The sequence below is a fragment of the Pezoporus occidentalis genome, unplaced genomic scaffold (assembly GCF_034315485.1).
Source record: "Pezoporus occidentalis ecotype Australia unplaced genomic scaffold, CSIRO_AGI_Poc_V1 ctg19, whole genome shotgun sequence".
Classification (NCBI taxonomy): Eukaryota; Metazoa; Chordata; class Aves; order Psittaciformes; family Psittacidae; genus Pezoporus; species Pezoporus occidentalis.
The window spans coordinates 5,490,698-5,513,660 of record NW_026913748.1 but is presented as its reverse complement, the minus strand read 5'-3'; the positions used below and the strand labels follow the sequence as shown (position 1 = coordinate 5,513,660).

General features: G+C 44.5%; 1 protein-coding gene and 1 long non-coding RNA gene across 8 annotated transcripts in view; both read right to left on the bottom strand.

The window, feature by feature from the left end:
- The window catches only part of DENND5B (DENN domain containing 5B), a 116,464-nt gene extending 106,315 nt beyond the window's left edge, over window positions 1–10,149 (bottom strand). For 2 of the 7 annotated variants that reach the window (XM_062616513.1, XM_062616512.1), the window contains exon 1: window positions 9,905–10,147. In XM_062616513.1, the coding sequence (XP_062472497.1) occupies window positions 9,905–10,016 (112 nt within the window). In that variant the 5' untranslated portion in view covers window positions 10,017–10,147. Of the gene's footprint in view, window positions 1–9,904 lie in introns of all 7 variants that reach the window. The other 5 variants (XM_062616515.1, XM_062616516.1, XM_062616510.1 and 2 more) reach the window with 4 other exon arrangements.
- Window positions 10,150–18,155: 8,006 nt separating this feature from the next.
- LOC134162565 (uncharacterized) lies at window positions 18,156–21,046 on the bottom strand. Its single transcript, XR_009964368.1, has 3 exons — window positions 19,602–21,046; window positions 18,605–18,690; window positions 18,156–18,485 (listed from the first exon to the last, which is right to left on the bottom strand). It is a non-coding gene; the product is annotated as an uncharacterized LOC134162565 (long non-coding RNA).
- Between the last annotated feature and the right edge of the window lie 1,917 nt (window positions 21,047–22,963).

Below are 22,963 nucleotides of genomic sequence, written 5' to 3'. Positions count from 1 at the left end.
AGAATACACCCTTTCAAAGCTCTGTGACAGAACATAAATCCACCATCAGTCATTTTACAAAGCACCTGGCAGTTTTTAAGCACAGTGAGTCACAACCAGCCATTTCATCTTCGTATGATTACACAACATTTTAGAGGTTTAAGTGGTTTTCATGTTTTGTTTGGATTTTTGTGTGTTTGGTTTTGGTTTCTTTTAATAAAAGGTGAGAATTCTTCCCCAGATATGTGGTGCTGTATATTTTCAAATAGTTATACTGGAAGAATAAACAAAGTGAGAAAGCACAACATCTACATTACAAAAAGTCCCATTCTATAAACCATGCAACAGCCTTTCATGTCTCCCCATGCCAGCCAGCAACACACCTGAGAGAAAGTCTACGCTAACAGAGCTGAGGCTTTGTTTTTAAGCACAGAATTGTTCGTAATTTTAAATTCATGTCAGAGTATTGCAGTGCATAAACCAAACAAGAATACCCAGTGGGAATACTGATAAAAAAATACTATTGTGCGAATAACTGACTACTCAGCCAATCTGCCCCTCCCTCAACAATGAAAGGCCAAATATTTACTCAATTGTATATTTCGTTCTTTGCTCAAATACTTTGTAGTTTGAATTTAAAAAATGAATCCCAATCCTCTTTCCTAAGCATCTCACGGGAGACCAGAGGGCCCAGCAGAAGGTATTTACACCATTTGACTGGATTCATCTCAGCAGCAACCTGGGAAAAAAAAAGAGGAGGATAGGCTCCTAAACAGGGATTTGGACCTCCAGATGGTCTGCATGCCAGCAAGAACCTGGGCTCCAGAACCCACCAGACATCTAAAGTCAGTGTAAGCAATACCTATTTCAACCATGAGAGCAGTATCCTCACCCAGCAGGCTCCAGCTGCATCCCAAACGTCAGTCAGTTCAAAGCAAACTGCTTGACCCATTGAATCAATACTTCATTGAGACATTCCCAGTTCAGTGAGCACTTGGTTTCATTGTTCCATTACAAAGAGCTCAGTCTCTTGTCCTTCTGTGACAAGAGATTGGAAGCACTTCTTACACCTGGACGGCCCCGTGTAAGGAGCATCCATGGTGACACTTCCTTTTTCCTTGAAATTACAGTTATTGCTAACACAGGTAACACTGCATTACATCACATGCCAATCAGTTTGTACATGTATGGAAATGAGCATAAGTTTATATAGATGCTAAGGGGAAAATGCAAATTTATACAAATAATTTCAGTCACCCATGAAAAGCAGCAGCCCCTACACACCCATGACAGTTAAGTTTTACTTTTTTTTCCCCTTCCTTCTAATCCTGTAATTGTTTACACAGAATGGTGTTTCAGATTAAGCCCCCTTACCCTTCCACATGTTAGTACTTAACATGACAAGAGAATACCAAGAAGGGGCTGGACCGAGGATTCTTCTAGCTTTCATGCTCGGCAACCTACAACTCGCACCCCTTCAAAGCATGATTTGACTCCATTTGATATAAAGCTTGCCTGGGGTTTTGCTTATTTTTATTTTTTAATTGCTACTAGGTCCCAGAATTATTACTGCAATTTGATGAATAATGTGACTGTAAGGCAAAGCCAAGTTCATGCTCCAAGCGGAAGCAGGGGAGCTCACACTTCAAGACTGACATATTTTTAAATTGCCTCTGAACACAAGAACTGCTGACACTTTTGTATGAAGTTGTGAAGGTTGCTCTTTTGCAAGAGAACTTTTCTCTACAGATCCACCAAAAACAGACCTCTCCTCCCAATCCTATATTCTACTAAGTGTTATTTTTTATACTATCACTCAAAGCAGGTCACTGAGATCTAGAAAAGTTCTTCAACCAGCTCTACATGGAGTAATTATTAGCAAGGGAATACACTTTCCCTTTCTTTCAGCATCTGTTTGGATGGTTTGATATTATTTTTCACGGATTGATTGGGTTGGTGGAGAAAGGAGGAAGAAGCAAAACCTCACACCTTAAAGGAGCATGGCTTCATGTTTTCAACCAGGCTCCTTCATCAAGCCTAGGACACCCTAATGAGAAAGATGAGAAAGCTCTCAGCTAAGATACAATGATCTGAGCTGAGTAAAACTATCTTTGACTCCAAGCAAGGAGCATGAATTGTTTATATTTTCATACTGGTAGTGTAATAGAAGCTTCTTCCATCCATGCCAGCATCTGACACCTCAGCAGTCTGTCACACATTAGTCATCTCCCCAGTATGTGCCTTTTATTGTGATGACCCATCATCCTTTCTTCCCTAATTACTTTTGAGATTATCAGTATGGCTAATGTGACCAAAATACCACAGTAAAGGCCTAGTGCTTTCACATGGAAATTCGCTATTCAAACAAATTTTGTCTTAAATTTTTCCCACCATATGTATTTTATTTACAATTTTCTGGTCAAGAGGTAGATACTGAAGTAATAATAATAATAATAATAATGTTATTTATACTCACAGACTTTATGTAGGTTCACATATTGACTGCTACATTCAGTTCCTCTCCCTGTGCACAAGAGATGGCTGAACAATCTACTTGTAATCTTCCTCTCGCATACATAAGCAGTCCTACATAACCTCAGATAGCACCAGTCAAACACCATAGCATCAACTGGACCAAAGTGGTTCCCCCCCCCTTCATTCACATTTCTCATTGACTCTAACCCTCATTGCAACAGATCAGCAACTGCAGCAGGGAGCAGCGTGCCAGCCACATATCCAGCGTCAGCGCACGCCAAGGCTTTGCAGGCTGTACACTTGCCAGAAAGTTTCAGGGACGAGCTGGCATTAAGGAGAACTTGATTAGTGCATGACTAGGAGGTGAAAGAAGGCAGCCAAGAGAGCCCTGAAACCCTTGTCCTGGCTGCTTGCATTCATCTCAGCCTCTCCTGAAGCAGCTTATTTTCGAGGTATTCCTATGGCAAGCTCCAGGCTAGCATAGGAATGCTGTGGGCAGGGTGTCAGGGTGCTGGCACAGCTCCTGCAGCACTGGGAAATCTTTGGCAAGGACAGAAAGGCTTCAGGGGCAAACAGCTGAGCAAAGAAATCAATACTACAGTCATAAACTGCCACAAGCAATTCTGACATATTCAGTTTCTGCTCTTCCGTTTTCAGAGGAGTGAGTATCTCCTTCCCCAAGATGCTACCATCCTCCAGTGCTGTTAGGACCACTGTAGAGGTGGACACCAACACAGGAGCCTCTCTCTGCTGGCAACAGGGACTTTCCCCTCCAGCGTAGGCTCAAATTACCCTATCTACTCACACTCCCTACTAACACCCAGTCGCAATGATCCTGATCTGGCACTGCCATAGTCTTCAGGACATGGACATGTCTGCCTGTTACTGCTCTTTGCCTGAGGCAGGTAGCTGTAGTCCCAGGGACCAGGGCTCCCACCAGTCACTGCACCACTAAGCCACTAAGCCACCAGGATGGAAGCAGCGACTTCAGACTGATATGGAGGAACAAGATTAGGGTTGGATTTAGGTCATTCTTGCAAAGGACAGCAGCAGCTCAGCCTGCCAACACTTTCATTACAACTGCTACTTACACTATGTTAAGGAAAAAGGCTACCTACTGCAATATTAACAGGCCAGTTACCAGGATTTTCACTGAGAAAACAACCTTCATCTGGTCACACCTTCTTTGGTGCTACCACAACAGATGCTGACAGTGAAACTGCCTCCGAGAGTGAAAGAGGGTTTAGTCTAAGTGGAAATCAAAACAGCAACTTACCTGGCAAAAAAAGTACAAGAAATGCTCTTTGGTTTCGCATTACTGAGTCTGTGCTATTGATAGGAATGATGATGTTTTTCCAAACCAATCAATACCTTATTTTCAAAGGAATACAGTAAAAAAAAAACTTAGATGAAGGCAAATGTATAACACAATAGTCACACCAGGACTGGGGGAGCATTTACACTCGGTGTCTCTCTGGCATATATAGAGAATGAAAGCGCTATTACTAAAGCATAATAACGCATCACAGCCATTAGCAATTCCACAAATATTCTGTTATCCAAGTAGGCAAGAGAGGTACTCCTTATTAAAGGTAACTGTAACTGGAGATCATATTTGTCAATAATATCGACAATTCTTTACAGAAAGCACTGTTTCCTTTGGCTGCAGAAATCCTCCTACAGAAGCTAAGTCTTTAATGTATAATTCAGAAATCTGTAAAAAAAAAAGAAAAATCTGTGTGCTATTACAATGGAATTCTATTTTTCCCCAGTAGCAAGAAAAACCCCAACCAACCAAAATCCCCCACGTTTAAGAATAAACCATTACAGCAGCTATCCATGTTACCACTTTTAAAGATGCTGAAAAGAGCAGACACAAAACATTGTTTCTATTATTTCCATTTCAGCATTGAGTTGAGGTTGCACTTAAGCAGGGATTACCTCCATGTTCTCTTTAACCAGAAACACATAACGCAGACTAAGTGTTTTTACATGAAAAAAATATTAACCTAGATTAGATTTTTATCAAACAGGTTTCCTAAATGTATAGCCAGTGTTTTCTTGTTTATTGTGACAATTTACAACAGTTACTTCCATAAGCCAGCTACTCCATCCAGTCTTTCATCCACAAGACTTGCTTATTCTAGCCATGAATTCAGAAGATTGAGTGGTGCATTTGAGTGCTGCTTCTCAAGGGGAGCAGGAGAAATGCTTGAGTTCCATCCCTCTCACAAGCCCTATAACAGTCAGAAATCCTCAACAATCTACTGCAACTGCTTCTGAGGGGCAAGTTAAGTCTTGTGAAGCTGTATAGTATAAGTCATATTCTCTACTTGTACCACTCTTATCTGCATCCAGGTTACTTAACCTAGATAATGCCTAAAAAAATTCTTTATGCAATACTGGACTGCACTTAAAAAATGAAAAGCAAAACTGTAGTCACTTTTCATTTACAACAACTAAGTTATGAACAGGAACCGCAACTGCTTAGAAATTCCTTCGTCAAGGGACATTTCTCAGTCTATTTCCAGTTAACTAGGGAAAAACCCAATCACTTGTTTTCAGAAAAGCCACCTACACAAGAAGTTGTATCTCTGTAGTAATGCCACCAGGCACTGCAGGGTGACTCGGCACGAAGGAAGCGCAATGGAGAAGTGCACAGGCTGCGGGGAGACTCTGCAAGGCGCGAGCACACAGGTGCCAAGAGCACATAAGGACAAAAAAAGTCTTTCAGCTTTCTAAAAATAAGAGCCTTCTAGATAAGAGGCACAGTTAGCCAGACTGCAGCATGCCCCGTTTGGCTTTCAACACTATGAATTGAAGTTATGTTTCACTGGGGGAAAATTAATACCCAATACCTGCATGTTGGCAGGGAAACAGCATGAGGCAGGAATAGTGTTTATTTTACCCAAGACACTCAGCATTTCCAATGAGCATGGCCAGTAATCACTCTCAGGTTTGCTCATCATAAAGGAATAGAAATAAAAGAAAAAATAAATTTGATCTTAAAAGTAGAGTAATGAAGCTCTCTACAGTTTTAAAGAATACATTGAACCAGGACAGTAAGATAGGGGAACTTATTATTATATTATGCAATGGTTAAAGCTAGACAGAACTTATTATTATATTATGCAATGATTAAAACTAGACAATACAAAATATGTTACCAGACAAGATAATGGAATGTCGCGTCACTGTAAAGAGAGTCAAAAAAATCGGCTATAAACCTTTTCATTTCACACAGCAAGAGAGCTACCACAACTCAACCAACATGCAAGTTCTGAGATGCAGAAGGCACCATCCAACATGGTCCTTCAGGCCGCAGTTCACATGCCAGCTCTTCTCTCTCCTTCCAAACACGAATTCTCTCTCCTTCCAAACCACTCCAGCAACAGCATCCTCAATGGAGCACAGAACAGACCTTCCACTTGGGAACAGAACTCCCATCCCTAATTCTCCCTCTACTTTCCTCCAGAGCACTAAATTATTTCCCCAATAAAAGATACTTAATTTTCTTCTTAATTGAGTCATATATATTCTGGATTTTGCTAAATTGTAGTTTGTGGCACTCTGTAACAAGAAACTATAAAATTTAACATGCTCTCGAAGCAAATGTAAAATCCACTACAGCCAGAAAAATCTCATGCCTTGCACATACACTGATAAAGTTCATACAGTATGAAAAAATATTTAATAGAAACAATTTAATGAACAATTAAGTCTTTTTTGTTTAAGGCAATGTTACATATCTACTATAACGAGTTCATTTAAGCTGATGCAATTCCAAGACTGATACAGTCTCAAAATGGCTTTACCTGGAAGAAGTAGGCATAAAGCTGAAAGTGAACTGAAACGTTATTTTCCATCAGCCCTGAATATGAGAGAAAAGCTCCCTTCATCCTATGTTAGTGGAGTTCAACAGGGCACAAAACCCAATACTGAGATTTTCATGCTTTTCAAGACACTTCACATCAAAACCCTCATTTTTCTTTACTGACCTCTCTAACTATTAAGTGCTTACATGAGAGAGGAAACTACGTCCCTAGAGAGACTTTTTTCTTCCATCCTTAACTGACAGCTTTTTGATGGTTCCACAAGTATTTTGACAGTATTACAGTCCATACACTACTTTGCTGAATGGTTGCATGCCATACCAAGTTGAACAGTTAGGTAAATAGCTTTTTACTTTTCAAAACTAATTAATTTTAAAACCCAAAATGAACCCATTTGAGAAGCAATTGTGGAGCGATTGTGGAGCAATTTCCTATTAAAAACTAATGGTGGAAAATCCTCATCTACCAAATTTATTTTAAGTGCTGAGCATCCACAGGAACAAGGAACTATATATAAAGCAAGTCACTCTTCCCTAAAGGCACGTCAAGACCTAATGCAACTTCAAAACCTTGGTTTTATTTCAGTTTGTAAATAGACCTAACATCTCTACAATAAGCATTAAAAACGAAGTTCTTCACCCTGCCTCCAAGAGCATCACTGAAACAGTTCCCTTCATGCCTGACGCGGTAGATGACTTTTTTTGCTGTGGGTTTGTTTGGTTTTGTTTTTACTGCAGAGGGTTTGCATGGAAAGAGGTTTTGTGTTTAAGCCATCAGGCATGGAAAGCCTTCACAACGGGTGGCTCCTGCACTGCTCCCAGCGTAGGGAGAGCTCAGGTCAGGGAGCTCCAGATGACATCACAGCTGACTCACTGGCAGCTCCTTAGCACGCCACGCACCCCAGCGAGGTGCCTGTGCCTCAGCTCATCACCAGTGAGTCCATCTGGAAGCTGAAAATCCCTCGAGGATATTGTAACTTGTGCTTCTCTGTTCACAGGAGAGGCCCTGCAGAAGAGTTCTTCTCATGCTCCTCTGCTCAGCCCTGGCACAGCTCCATTAGGTCAGACCCAGCTTAAGCAAGGCACTGTGTGTATGCCAGCTGCTAAGGGATTCACACGCGTGGAGGTAAGCAGGTTCTTGATTACTTTTTTGCTAAATCGGGTATGATCTGTGCAATGGCTTAAGTCACAGCAACTCTACATTCGACAAATTCTTTAAGCACGAGGAGAGCACGATGTAAAGCTGTCACAGCTACATAACTTAATACTGAAAGAACAGGATAATTTCTTTCTGCAAAACATTGTAAGAGCACTTTTAGAAAGAAATAGCCTTAATTTCCATGTTTCCTGTGATACAATAGACCTTCTGGTTCCTCAAGCATCTTCCTCCCCACCTATTCTGGTAATGAACTCAATTGTAGTAACTTGGGTTTTGAAACCTGTAACACAGATTTCTAGAAGGGATCTCACTACTGCCTGCCTACAGTGGCATTAATACTCCCCTCAGCTACATCTAAAACCAGAGTTAATTTTTCCATTGCTGCATTATATTTGTGGCTCACAGCACTCCCTGTTCCTCTCTAACATTTCCAACTGCTGTGCTCCCAGCTGATACCAGAAAACTCTTGTCATGAGTCCCTAAAAATATAACATTGCTCAGTGGCAATATTAAGTCCCATCATATTTCTGTTATTCCACTTCTTCCTCTATCATATCACAGCCCTCCTAGGTACTGAGAGTGCCTCCCAGATTTGCACTATCAACAGTTATTGTGTGCTCAAGCCATACTGCTAGACCTTGCCTGTTTTAAACCAGTTAAAGACATTTCTGCTTTATAGAGGAGGAAAGAATAAAAAGAACCCCACTTTCTTCCAAAATAACTACTTCTGGTAATTTCTCTTTGAAATTATTCACAGTTGTGTTCTATTTGATAAATAGGAGTATCCCAGATGTGCCAAAATGTCTTTCCTTTAATGTAAAACGAAGAGGGAGACTTCTTTTATCTTTGAAATCTTTTTAGTGTTGCTAGAGCAGTTCAGCTAAACCTACTGAATGACCACAAAAGATGAGTCCTGCATCCAAGCAGGAGCCCACCACATTCTGGCTGTCCTTGAGGAGCACTTCCCAGCAAGAACACACCAGCACATCTTGCTGGGAAATAGCAAAAGCCAAGTTTGAAAGTCTGGGTACTCATGAGGGAAGGCACAGCCTGCCAGCCAGCACTACTTTAAAAATAGTTTATTTTCAGATAGAAGAGTTCGAGATGACTCAAAGTTTAAGTAGCTAAAACCCCACTAGGTCATATTATGCAAACCAAACACTGTATGCCATCAGCTGAGAGATGGCTCACGAGGCAGGAGTTTCCTACTAAAAGCGGCAAAACTGAAAACATACAATTGCAGTCACTAATACATGTGTAAAAGCAGAGACTAAAGCACGTTTGGCTAATGCTTCAACTTGGAGATCTGTGGGCTACCTCTAGTGTGTGCTCTTTTACAGGTGACAAACATATGAACTTCAGCCAGGGTACACTGATCAGTGATAACAGATCATCAAGTCTTTCTCTCACACAATCAGGAGGCAAGGTGTTTCCTGACGCAACAGCAGCAGAGACCCTGCCGTGATCTCACCCCCAGAGACGCTCACCGTGACAGCAACGCTGCTTTCAGCTTCGGCCACATTCACCCATTTGCCTGCAGTGCGAGTGCATAGGAATGGCAAACTGTAAGCATTTACGCGCTTTCAGACTCCTAACCCAAGGAGGAAACGTTCAGCTCCCATGCATTAAGCCTCGTTACTAAGCTTACAGGCAATCTATCTCTCTATGTAAAATCACGACTTAAACAGTTCCTTTTATATAAACAAAAGTGACATTTAGGAAGAAATACTGCCTTATGCCAACGTAACCAGCTCACATCCAGTCATGAACCCTCCAAAAATAAACATTTTGGCTAATGTGTTAGATCCCATAGTAATAATTTTGTTCTTAGATTCTGTAACATTTTCAGGGGTGGAGGAAGAAGGAAGGATGCAGGAAGACTATTTTCTGAACGGACATAAGATGTGAATAAAGGAACATAATTAAAGATGTGATTCTCTTATTTTATTCAGTTCTTCCCAGATCCCACATCCTATTTTCCCCTTTTTTCCAGCGCAAATAGAGAAGACTATCCATCTGCTCCAACAGAAACCTCGGTCACTCGGCTCCTTTCAATCCCGTAACCCCGGGTACCCTTCTGCCCCCGTCGTAAGGCACCGCTGGGAGCTCCCTTTCCCCTTCCACCATTAGGGACCAGGGCCAACGGCGGGTCGCGGGCCCCTGCCTGCGGGGAGGGCGCATCCCGGCGGCCGCCCGACAGGCAAACGCTGCCCTTCGGGGGATGCTCCCCCGGCCACTCGGCGGGCGCTTCAACCTTCAAAGTTGCTCGCCCCCCGCGGCTCCTGCCGGCTTGGAGACCCCCTTCCTCCCTCCTCCTCCCCTCGCCCCTCCGCGGGGGACGCAGATATTTTGAGGCAACGGATCCCAAAAGCCAGCCGGGCCGCGGCCAGCCGCAGCGGTGCGGATGCGGGCGCGGGCGAGGCCTCCGCGCCGCGCCGGGCCCCGCCGCTGCTGCTCACCTGCCAGCTCGTCGGGCTCCAGCCCGCTCTCCGCGTCGATGCCGCACAGCACGAAGTAGTGAGCGAAGCGGCAAGGAGCCGCGCCGGGCCCCGGGGCGCCGCTCCCGCTCATCCCGCCGGCGGCTCCCTGCGGCAGCGCGGCTCTGCGCGGCGGGGACGCGCCCGGGTGGCCGGTCACGGCGCGCCGCCCCCCATCCCCGGCGGGAGCGCGCAGGCCGCAGCTGGCGGGCACCGAGCAGCAGCTCCGACGGCGACGGGCGGACAGCGAGCGGCCCCGCTGTCAGCTGAACGGGGCGGGGGGAACGGGCGGGGCCGCGCTGTCGGCCCGCCCCCCCGCGGGGTATTTAAACCCCGGGCGGGCGCGGTGTCTCCTCCTGCTCCCGCTCCGGGGCCTTAGCGGAACGTTCGCGGCCCTTATCTGCGCTTTGGGTGTGAGGGATGCGGGAGAGCTCCGGGAGGCTTTGCGGCACGTTGTGGTTTTGTTCTTTTGGCACAGTTCTCGGGTTATGCGATTCAAGCTTACTGCCTCCCTCCTCAGCCTCCCGCAGGAGGGAGTAGGGGAGGTTGGCTTTTATCTGAATATGAAAGGAAATCATAGAATCAGCTAGGTTGGAAAAGACCAAGATCATCAAGTCCAGCCCTTACCCTAGGACTGCCAAAGCCACCACTAAACCATGTCACTGAGGGCCTCATCTACACGGGTTTTTAACACTTCCAGGGATGGCGATTCCACCACTGCCCTGCGGAGCCTGTTCCAATGCCTGAACACTCAGCGAAGAAATTATTCCTAATATCCAATTTAAACCTCCCCTGGCACAGTTTGAGGCCGTTTCCTCTTGTCCTATCGTCTATTACTTGAGAGAAGAGATCAGCCACCTCCTCTCTCCTTCCTCCTTTCAGGTAGTTATAGAGAGTGATAAGGTCCTTCTCCAGCTTAAAGACTCACTATTCTCTCAGGCGTTCCTCATAAGACTTGTGCTCCAGGCCACTCCCAGGGGCCAGCTCCTATGCTGATCACTTTCTGTGGGAATCCTGCCAGGGGAAATGGCGTTTATCTTCCTGAGTCAAGCGCTGAAACAGCCACCACCACCCCCCTGGCACCCCACCTCGGCAAGGATCTGCTGACAGAGAAGGAGGGGAGCTGGCTTTTGTGGAGTCTCCATCCCTGCACCATGATCGATGGCAATCGCATCCCCCTAATTGCTAGGAGGGAGAACTATTTCTTTGCTATATGCACTCTGTTTCAAAGCAAAAATCTGAAACGCTGCTTCATTCACAGTTTATTGAAGATTTATTACCTGCTCTGCCTCATCCAGGAAGAAATCAATGTTATTTTACTCTTGTTGCTAAAACTCCTCCCATTATTACTCCCTGATGGCAAAGCACAGGCAGATCCATTCAAGAGTGGCACCTACTTTCAAAAGGACAAAAAAATGATTCTTTTGAAGTTCTAAAATGTTCTTCCCCAAACTGATAAGGTCCCTGCTTATGGCAATGACCCTTCATATGTGTACTTTAGGATGCTGTGGGTAGCATTCAATATGCACTTTCATCCTTCTGTTTTTATCTGTTTACTAGTCTTGGTTCATGCAGTCTGTAATAATTCCAGTCTCATCCTTTGCTTACTGTGGACTCTTATAGCCTCTTTCTCTTTCCTCTCAGCAATGTGAGCCACATTTTTCCTTTCTATGATTTATACTTGTCCTTATTTAACGAGCACCTTTGATAAAGAAATGTCTGCAAGGAACCTTGCAGCATTTCATCCAGTACAGGGGTATGTGAAATAACTGTTCCTACCCACCTGAAGGCAACCTGGATCAGCATATATCTCTCTTCTGTCTTTTGAATTAACAAGTTTTATGCCTTTTTACTTCTCAGCTTCCCACAGTGCTCTACTGAAAGCAGGCAAGAACTAACCCCAATATCCAAGGAAAAAGAAGATGAGTACTCTATCACTTTCAATGATTCTGGTGGTTGCAGCACTTGGTATAACAAGCTGAACCTTGTTGGATCCACGTAGTAATTTGCTAGGACACCAGCTGTTTTCTCGACTTTGCACCGAGGGCTAGGTTATTTTATGTAGCTTGGTTTGCTTATTAACTTGTATGTAATTGCTTATTCAGCTCTAGGTCAGATGACAAGAGTTTGACAAGTCAGCCTCATTCAAATCTAATTGCTTACTGTGGAGAAGTACCATCTTCATCTCTTATTGTACACTTCTCTTTTGGAAGCCTGATGGCATGGTTGTCTCCAGCCAGTCCAAGAGTGGTTTCATCAGCCTCTCTGAAGGATGTATGAGTTAGGACTGCTTCTAACATCAACCCAAAATTTAACACAATGGTTCTGACCCCTTTGCCTTGGGTAGCAAGTGGTTCTAGATTGTTTTGCTTTAGCTGCCTTCTGCATAGGACAGTATTTTTTGCTTGGATAAAATTGCAGTGCCAGCAGACCTGGCTGTGCCAAGTGCATCTGGACTCTGATAAGTCATGTTATGTCGCTGGGGCTGGATTTTTCTCATCTAAACTCCTCCATCTAAATTGTTCCAGTCTTTCCCTCCAAGCTGGTCTAGCTTTAGTCACTGCATGCTGCCTTTGGGCAGCTCTTCACTGTCATGTTCTTTAGCTCCATCGTAGCTCTCATCCCAGGGAATCAGTAACTTTTAGGAGATTTTAACAGTGAAAACAGGCTTAAAAGTTAGCTTACTGGACAACAATATTGATTATAATAAACAATTTCAGAGCTCAGCTGCAAGACCTTCTCCTTCCTGCCCAGGGGCAATACTTTCCTCCACCCCAGGAACTGGACAGGATACCCATTTACATCTATTTTTTCCACTGGTCTTCTTTCGCTACATTCATGTCAGCACAAAATGGATAGGAATACAACCAAATCTGTTGTATCATAGGCCTTTGCCTTTGGCTGGAGGAAACGTGCACAGCAGAGCAGAGCTGTCTGAGTTGCATTGGCTTGCAGCACAGAGGAGAGCTTTGTGCCCACCCCATGCTCTGTTGGGCCTGAAGTCTTCCAATATTAGGCATGTGAACAAAGTGCAATTACACCTTCTCTATCACTTTCCACCACCTAACACTATCTTATGATATGCAGCACAGGAAAGCACTGCAGTAGTCCCTCAATGTCCATAATTGCCTCTTCTCCATACTGAGATTTTTTGCACCACTTTTCTTCCAGAATCTCAGTATTTTGGTTGTCTTTTCACTGTCCAAAAGCGTTCTGCACTGGTCACTAGTGCCTCTATAGAAGGACTGGCCAGCTTTAGGGACAGACCAAACACTTCTGCTCTGCCTGCAATGTTGATTGCTTAAATTTCACAGCATTCACAGGCAGGTCCACAAAGGGGCTGTGGAGCTTCTTGCAAGAGAGAGAGGCTAACAAAGACAAGGACCCAATGCATCAAGAACTGCTGTACATGCTCCCTAATCAGCCAAATGCCATGCAAAAGCATTTTACAGCCTGGGAAGAGGCAGTGACTGATAGGATTGTGCTGCGAGGCACATCTGGCATGATCAGAGGTAACTGGTGGGACTATGAGTATTTTTTCCTTTCACAAACAAAGGGTGTTAAAACTCCACAAGGAGCATGGATGGGCTGGATGTCCCCTATTCAAAGCATATTAACAATAATCCTGGGGAAATAAGCCTTGTCCCTGGCACAGCAGTCCACAAAGCACCATCAGAGCACTAGGAGCTTCTTATCCCTGTTCCTTGGAGGAACATGTACACAATCCTTGGAAGATTGAGAATTTCAGACTGGGACAAGCACAGAAACTTGCTGGCATAAAGAAGAACTGCCTGGGACGTTTCACTTTCATGTGCTTTCCTGTGGCAGCAGCTTTGTCCCATTACCAGCAGGATTACCAGTGGTGCAACAGCAAGGGAAGGTTTTTGGCTTGGCAGATTTGTTCTTCTTCCTCAGGTACTTATGTCTTCAGTTGTGGTGAATATTTCTCTCAATATCAAGTTGGTTCAGCTTTCCCTCTCCTTAACCTCTCAGGGAGCCTTTGTTTCTCAGAACCTGTTAGTTTAAACTGGTCGCATGCTAACAAGTGTGTCATCCCCCTGCCCTTAGGATCTGACATAAAAGATCAGTCTACAGGCTTGTCAAGCTTTTTGTCCTACTTCTGTAAGAAGCCAATGCCCAAAGCTTCTGAGAAGTGGAAAAAAACTGCTATTTAAAGGTTGCATCCCCTCTCCTTGCTGTGACGGTGTTGCATCAATTTTTATTCTTTATTTCCTCCTTCAATGACTTGGAAATCATGCTCTTGGTGATGGATTGCCCAACTCCTTCACACATCTCTACAGCTCCCTGCGGAAGATCTTTCACCAGCTGCCAAGCCACATTGATTTCCTGTTGAAAGCTTCTCCTGTTTTGCTGCAGTGCCTATGGGGTCATGAGATCTTGCCGGGTGGAAAAGAGAGAAAACAACTAAGATCCAACATGAATGTTTGTAATACTCAGAACAGTTTTCTACTTCTGGCTGACTTTCAGTTAAGTGGTTCACAGCGCTGTGAGCTACTTGACGAGAAGTATGAAGTATGAATATGAACAGTATGAGTAGTCAGCTAAAACAAATGGGAGAAGGATGGACTTTAAGACCAAAATTGAAGCCATTCAGGCACAAAGTGGAGAAGAGCATATAGCAGAATGGGAAGAAAAGAAACAACAGTGGAAAATGTTACAGCAAGGTTCATACAGAAAGCGATTTTTATTCTCTGAGCTTATGCAAGAAGACTACTTAAAGCACTGATAAAAATATTGGCTGCCGTAGGGTTTAAAACCCAATAAACCAAATCACTAGCCAGAAGGCATAAAGCAAAGATTGTTTCTTCCAGTGCAATTCATCATTGCTTAGAAAGCAGGTACTATAGGCATATATTCTAATACTAAATTGAATTGTAATACCATTATAGCTAGTAGCTCATCTTCTATACTGGCTTCGTATCTATAAAGATTAAGCTTGAATAAAAGCACACAAATTTCCTCTGTCAAATTGGGAAATTATTATTCATACAGCAGAATTAGATAACAGTGTAAAAGATGACAACTTTTCCTGCATCTCTGCTATAGGATCTCTAAAACTTCAGTGATTTAAGATTTAAATGCTTAAAATCTCTAATTCCCTAATGTAGCTCATTGCATTTTATTCCTTTTATGTACATCCATCCTACGTGTGCTCTCGCATTGCAAATACATATAGACACATTCCACTTGCATCTGCTTTCAGAGAGGATTTTTGAGGGAGATGTTTCAAGAGGCAACTGAAATGATTCAACAGTTAACCACACCTTCTTCTCCCCACCCTCCCAGGACTGGGCCTATGTTCTTGCTGCTTCCTTCACAAAAAATCCTTGGTAACAAGAAAACAGATCCTTCACCATGGCCAAGCATGGAACTACATTGCCTGTCTTCATTTGCACGGTTGTGGTCCTGCCAGCCAGGCTTTGCAGCACACAGCTCAGCACTCTGCTGAGGAGATACCTCCTCCTCAGGCCTGGCCTCACCTCCTTGCTTCAAACCTCCTCCAGCCTGAATCAGCCTTCTGAGGGGTTCAGCTCTTGTAGGTCAATGACACCCCAGGCAGAGAGGGAACACAGACTTTGAACACTTCCTCAGAAACAGCTCCCGGGCAAGTTCCATAGTTACCGTGCCCAGTTTCTAGAGGTTTGTGCCCTTTGCTACCCTGCCCTTTCCTCTCCAAGTGCTCAGTGACACAGAATGGCAAAAGTCTGTGGTGGAGACTGCCATTTCACTCTATTTCTGCCTGTGCTTTTATACAGAGCTTGCAAGATGTGCGTTTTCCTGCTGAGCAACTAACTGGGTAGAGGTTTTCCTTCCCCCACCCCATGAAGTCAGGAGAAGGATCATATGCAGCCATTACCTTTTGTATGATTCAGTGCCAAGACCCTGAGGTCAAAGACTGTATTTTGCTCAGAGTGAGGTACACTTTCTGCTCTTTGGACATAGGAGGTACACAGACTGTTCCAGCCACTATGGAGATAAAACCTAATCAGCAAAGTATGATGCTGGAATAAATCACTAGCATGTCATGCACTAATGGAGGTGTTGCGCTGGGACCAGCAAGCGAAGCACCCACACAGAGATTTCCATCCATCTCCAACAGCATCACTCACTCACTGCATGACCTTGGCCAAATCACTTGTGGCCTGGTTTACAGAAGCACCAGCCTCCTAGAAATCAGGTCAGGGCACTCCTTGTGCCCTCAGAAAAGAAATACTGCTTCTCCTCTGCCCAAACATCTGCCAGGCACAAAGCTCTATTATTCTCAAAGCTGGCCCTGATGGTGTCACACTGAGAGGCAGATGCACCTCTACACAGGCAGCAGCCCTGACACTGAGTCCTTCCAGCCCACACATCCCAATGCCATTATCCCCTGACAGATGCCTTTCACACCAGTCCTGAGATGAGGTAGGAATTCAGTGCGGACAACAAGCCTCTGTTCTTCATTTTGAAATAATATTTGCTCTCTGCTGAGGAAGTTTGTTTCCCTGCCTCTAAACTCCAATTCCTCTGTTTACAGTGCTCCAGGACACCAGTACCTTACAATCTGTCTGCTTGTGAAAGACCCAGGAAGGTAAAAGACTTGCAACATAATATACCTGCCCATGTAAAGCATGAGTAAAGAACTGTGGCCTTTTGTTTGTTTCTTTCTTTTTTAAAAAAACATAGGTACATATTGTAGCAAGGAGAAAGGCAGGAGGAGATCCTGGCGAGAAGCTTAGACCACATACCCACAGCAATATTGTCTGTGGTGTCAGGGCGTCAGGCACAGGTGTGTCTGTGGTCTGTGCTCCCCACTAGCTGATCTCTGGTGCTGGGAAAGCTTCCAGAGAAGATGCACTCAAGCTGTCACATCTACATGAGTAATGGCAATGTGTTCAAAGCCTAGTCACAAATACTGTTTTCCTACATTTCAGTTTCCAAAGCTCAGGCAGTCCCATGTCTGCTGATACCAGTGGGAGCATGAACCAACCCCACATTTTCACATGCTCTGGTCAAAGTCTGTCCATGAACAGCAGGTAAACCCTTTGTCAAAATGCCTTTGGCCTCTGTACAAATGTAATTAGAGTCTGATTTCAGCTTCCCTGTTTTCAATTTCCAAACTTCCCTTTGAAGCCTTATTCAGTAAGAAGTGCCAGACACCCCACATCTCCATTACAATGCATCCTAACACTCTTAAAAGCCCAAGGGCATGCTAAAGAAAACCAAATCCACTAAATCCATAGCCAATATACAACATAAGATCAAGGACAGATGAAAAGTATTTCCTGCAATGAATATGCATTGTGAATTTTGTCATTTAGCAAGGACTGCTGCTTTGCTGTGCGCACTGTCATAATACGTGTTCACATCATTGCAATGTTGTTATAGTTTGAATCTAAAAGTAGTTCTTGCTAATCAAAGCACTTAAAAAGGGTCCTTTTTAATTTCTCTCATAGAGATTTTAGCAGAAGTCTAAACATATACACCCACAGATTCAGCTCTATCTCTCTACCCCTTATTTTTCATGCCTGATAACAACACATCACCTTGAAGTACTTGCTGCTTTAGGAGACTTCCTACTGGTGACAGCTAGATTGTAGTTTTTCTGCATTTGTTTACTGGGCTCACGCTTTTCTTGAAATCAGCTCTAACACTGAACAGAAGAAGAGGACAGAGATCAAAGCAGTTTGCTTCTCCTTGAGGATCATGTTTCTTACTGACTTCCTCGAAGACCAATAGCCACAACTTCTTTAAGCCTGGATCCATGCTGAGCAATTCCCAAAGTTCCCATCAAGCATATCCTTTGGGGGTGGGAGCATTTGGCACTGTCTGATGTGGTGATGGTCTAGCTCAGTACCTCCCTCCAGGCTGAAGTGCAGCCATTACTGGGAAATCTCAGTAATAAAGTGTTTGCCAGGCTAAATCAGAGTCATTGGCTTCCTGGTGCTCAGCACTACCAGACAGGAGTGAAAGCAAGACAGCAGCAGTGGTCTTCGGTGCCAGGCACCGTTAGTGTGTCCAGCTGCTCAGACTCTGATGTCAGCCCATGGGCAGGGGCCAGGATCAGGCCTAGCAAGGAGAACCAGGCTGGGAACACAGCCCTTGGGTGGCCATGGGGAGAGGTGTGGCTTGGTAGGGCCCATGGATGGCCAGGGCAGGCGTGTGGGTAGACAGACACCAGCCTTGATATGGCATAGCTGTGGCAGGGACTGACAGTCCCAGGGGTGCTGTAATAGGGTCCTGGACTGTAAGGGGGGGGGGGGAGCCCCATTGGGTGGGCAGGGCCCTCAAGACCCTGACACCCAGCACATACAGCTGTTACATGCTGGTTTCAGTCATGGAAGTGCATACTTTCTTGTATGGAAGATGACAGAGCCTGTCTGCTCTGTCATTCTTGGGCCACTTATTCAGACTGAGGATAAGTCTGCCTGCGAATGCTCCTGCCCTGGCTCCACCACAATTAGCAGTGCTGAAGCTGAAGAGTTATGCTGTAGCATCACAACAACGCTGCTGCTCCCACTCCAGCTAGTATAAGCCGCTTGCGTGAAGCTTGACACCTGAGCTGATAAAACCAGAGATGAGAGACCACACAGCACAAGGTAGGGGGTTCATCAGACTGCCTTCATTATCAGGAGCTCCTGGACTGTGACAAGGAAGCACCCAAGCAGCCCCACGTACAACCTGCCGAGCCCTGCAGGTTACAGGTCCATCTGGAAGCAAGCCTACTCCCAGAGCACCGCTTGGGTGTTGCTGTGCCATGTCCTCTGCTGCAGTGAAGGAAATTGCAGTGCATTGCCAATGCTCCCAGCTTGGAAAAGCTTGAAATGCACAAAGATATTATACATGGGCTAATGTCAGTTTAATTTGTTCTGTATGCAGACCCCATGGAATCATCTAGGTTGGAAAAGACCTTTAAGATCATCAAGTCCAACCATTGGTCATGTATAGTCAAACCTGCTGATACAAAAGTGACAGAGTTGCCTGTAAGAAGAGGTGTGCCAAAGACCCCTTTGGAGGATGTGCTGCAGAAGTATGGATGGGAAAGGCAGTGGAACTAACACTTTGAAAGCTGGTAAGAGGTTCAAAGACAGAATCTTTTTGCAGACTTTTGTGGCCTTCCCACACCTCCATGTGCATAAATAGTAACCATTCTTTCCCTGGTCACATTGAACTTGAGCTCCAACTTTTTCATCATGTGAGGGAGCTGGCTCGTGTTGCAGAGGAGCTGTTTACATTCATCTGGGCACCCTTGCAGTGGTATCACTTGTTTTCCATGTACTTCAGATACTAGTGCAAAATAGTGAAGAGCAGACATCCTGATATAGCATTACTCTTACAACTAAGTTGCTTGAGGACCCTGAAACCCTCCAAAGATGCAACAGCAAACATCAGCCAAAAGGGAAGGCATACTGTATCTGGTCCTTGGCAAACAGCTTCCTCTAGGAGCAGAAGTGGGCACCACCTGTCCTTCTTGTCTGTCTCAAATCCCCATAGTTTCCTATGTTCCCAAGACCCTTGGAAGAATCCAAATATTTGGCAGACTACAACGTGGAATATGAAAGGAAGAGTCCAGCTGGTGCCAGGCCCTGAGCACCAGTGGGAAACTAAGAAATCAGAATTACAAAAACAACCAGCTGCTATGAACTGGTGCAGCTCCTTGAAAACTTGATTTGCTTACTTTACCCCTGACAAAAGTTGGCATGATCATTAAAATCAGGTAACCAAACATATTACAGCTGCAGGCTTTGTTCCTGGACCCAGCTTCAGGAATTACTCTACCTGGAGAAAGAGAGAAGGAATTAGTCATAGGTTTAAACATAACAGTGAATCCAGCCTACCTGGCCATGAAGAGAGCTAAGCTTGGGAAACATCATTTCTATTAGGGTACCAATTGGTGGCCATGTTCTCATGCTTCAAACTAAAATGTTGTCTTAGCTCTGTTGTTTGACATCATTTCTGCCTGTCTGGGAAAAGCTAAGGTCTAATAAATATGCTGAAGTCATAAGGCTTGCATAACGCCCTTGATATGTCACATGTGGAGGGAATGTGGGCCAAGCCATGCAGGGAAAGCAGACAGGATGTATTTTCCTGTCATAGGAAGTTAGGAGGGATGAGGACATGGAGAATGTCTTTGCTTCATTCAAGAAAACTTAGGCAGCTACAGATTGTCTGGAGAGGCTCCATAGTGCCTAAGCAGCCCCTCTCCCTGGCTGCCCATTTTCACTCAGCCTTCATCATCTTCCTCTCTCAGCGCTTTGCGGGAAAGCACAGAAAAAAAACCAAACCCAAACAACAAAAATCCCCAAATAAAGGCTATGACATCAGGCACAGCCATTGCTCAACTCTATTTACAGGCCTTCCTTCTTCCCTCTAAAGCTGTGTCCCACCTTGGTCTAGCTCTAGAACTAATCCAGACCTTGGGAATACCCAAACATTTCCTGCAAACTGCAGTGATCCCAGGCCCCTACCCACCCAAGACAGGACACTGGCATCCAGAAAGCTACTACAGATGACAACAGCAGCATCATAACAGCACAGTACAACAGGGATAGTTCAGTTTATGGAATATCGAAGAGAACAACAAACAAAGCCCACAGCAAACTCACCACCACCACCACCTCTTTTGTAGTGTACTAATAACACAGGCAGTTGTATCACCAGAAGTGGCTGTGCCAATGTTATGACTTCCTCTTAGTCACTGCCTGTGCTGCAGTCTTTTTACTGTGCAAGTAAAGCCAGCAGAGTACCTATTTTTGCAGGACATATCTCTGGATGTGTTCATTAGCTACAAGTGCATTCATCAGGCTGGACTGCTTTCTTTCTAGTTTTCCTCTCCAGTGAGATATCACTGGGACCTGAAACTTAGGAACCCAAGTGTCATTACTGTAACAGATATATTGGAGCCAAAGTCCTGCTAGTTCAAGGAGACTTCAACTATGGAGAAAGGGATCTTGAAGACATGCACACTCTAGTTTTAACACCAAACCAAGCATCCAAATTGTATACCAAAGAAAAGCACAAAACATCTGACTTTGTGTATCTTTTCCATCTTCATCTGTGTTATAAAAAGGCTCTCATGTCGGATTGTGCATAAGGAACCAGCTAAGGCCATGTATGCTATCATTACACATGTGGACAAAAAAACAGAATCAAGAACATATTGAAATACAATAGCTTCTAACTTCTTGGTCTTTACCACTGAGGCTCTCACAAAGATGCCTCATATCAGAAGGACTGCATATGTTGTAGCACAAGGGTCACAGCTTCTCCACATTCCATCACCTCAACTCCCCCCCCCCCCCCCCCCCCCCCCCGAAAAATCTGCAGCTTCCAGCTTCCCCTTCTTACATTCATTGCTGGAAGGTACCTGATGTCTTCATCTCTGTCAGCCGCCTCTTCTTCCTCCTCCTAAACTAATACAGCTGGTGAGGCAGCTGGGAAAGATAATCCTATGAAAAACATATTTAATGCTTTCAGCACACATTACAGGTAATGTGTGATTTTTGTTATGTTAGGATATCTGTTCCTTAACTGAAAAAGATGTACTGAGATTCTGAAATGAGTAGGTGTGGATTCTAGCTGAAGGCACAACAAAATAATTGAATTGCCTCTCCCTCACCTAGCCAGAGCTTTCATCTTCAATTTTACCTTAGCTAACGCACCAGCTACATTTTTATGACTTGCTTCCGCAGCCTCTGGGCAACCACAAATTGATCCTGATGTGCAAAAACCCTGACTGTGGATATTGAGTTGTTGGGATGCTTTTTACAAACCTCTGAATCCATCCCTCTCCCTGTTCTGTGAATTTCTGCTAAGCAAACTGTGGCAGCTGGCCTTGCAACAAAGGAGGTCTGGAAATAGAGGCTGGAGCTTCAGCTGTACCAGCTGGAAGAGAGGGTGAACTGGTATGATCACCTGGTTGCTAAACTGCAGGCCTGTTTTCCTCCTTTTCTATCTATAAAGATTCATGTGTTGCTAATTGCTAATGTGGAGGTAGATCCAGTCTGCTTTCCTCTTCTCTCTGTCCTTGAGCAGTTTTGTTTCTTTGTGGTTAATTGGCTCATACAAGATTTCCCCAGAGCATTGGGCAGTCCTACCATCAGCCAGTAATCAGCTAATTCCCTTGGAAACGCAGGAGCCCCCTGTGTGCTACCCTGCATTTGCATCTTGCACGTCTTGCACTCCTCCATGATACACTAAATCAATGTCATGTTGTGATCAAAGATGTCCTCAGAGCAAATTCCAGCAGTGATGGCTGTTGTCTGCACAATACACTATGCATTTGAGCAGCAGAAATTCTCAAGTTGTCCCCATCTAAAGCAAAAAGCCTTTGGAAATTAAAAGGGTTTTTCCTCACAAGGACTTTGATACTTTGCAGAACTGATCAGCACAAAGCATGTCCCGAAAGTCTAAGTGGTTCACTTAAGCTTTTACAAGAGGGGTGGCAGCTACCAGTGGTATCAGAGCTTTCTTATGTCATGCTAGGAATCTATACAATAGTAACTAAATATTGGTAGTTAAATAAGAAAGAGTGGGTTGCTGGTTTTAACACTGCAGCCAATGTAACTGGGAAGCAGGGGCTTCACCCCTCCTTTTTAACTTCAGCAATCCCTAAGATGGGAGCAGCCAATGGATGGTGTTTTTTCCTAACTGCCTGAGCATGATGTTGGTCCGTGTTAGACAGCAGGGACTTCACTGAGGTGTATATAGCTACCAAGTAATACCATATATTAGGAGTGCAGAGAAAACAGACCTGAGAAGTTACCTGTTAAATACCCAGTCAGAGAGGCTGAAGACCCAAGTGCAAAAGCTTCCCTTTCAGATTTCTCTGAGAACCTTCTCAGATATAAAATAAAATGTGCAAGGCGGAGGTGCATCATCACCTGTCAGTGTGCTTAAAGCTGTTACCACACCTTTCCTGTTACATTACCGAGTACGCTTGACTTGTAATAAGCCGGGAGATCACTAGATGGCCTCATCACCTCAGAGATTTGGGTACATCCACGTTCAGGCTGTGTAATGGCCAGGTGTAATTCTTTA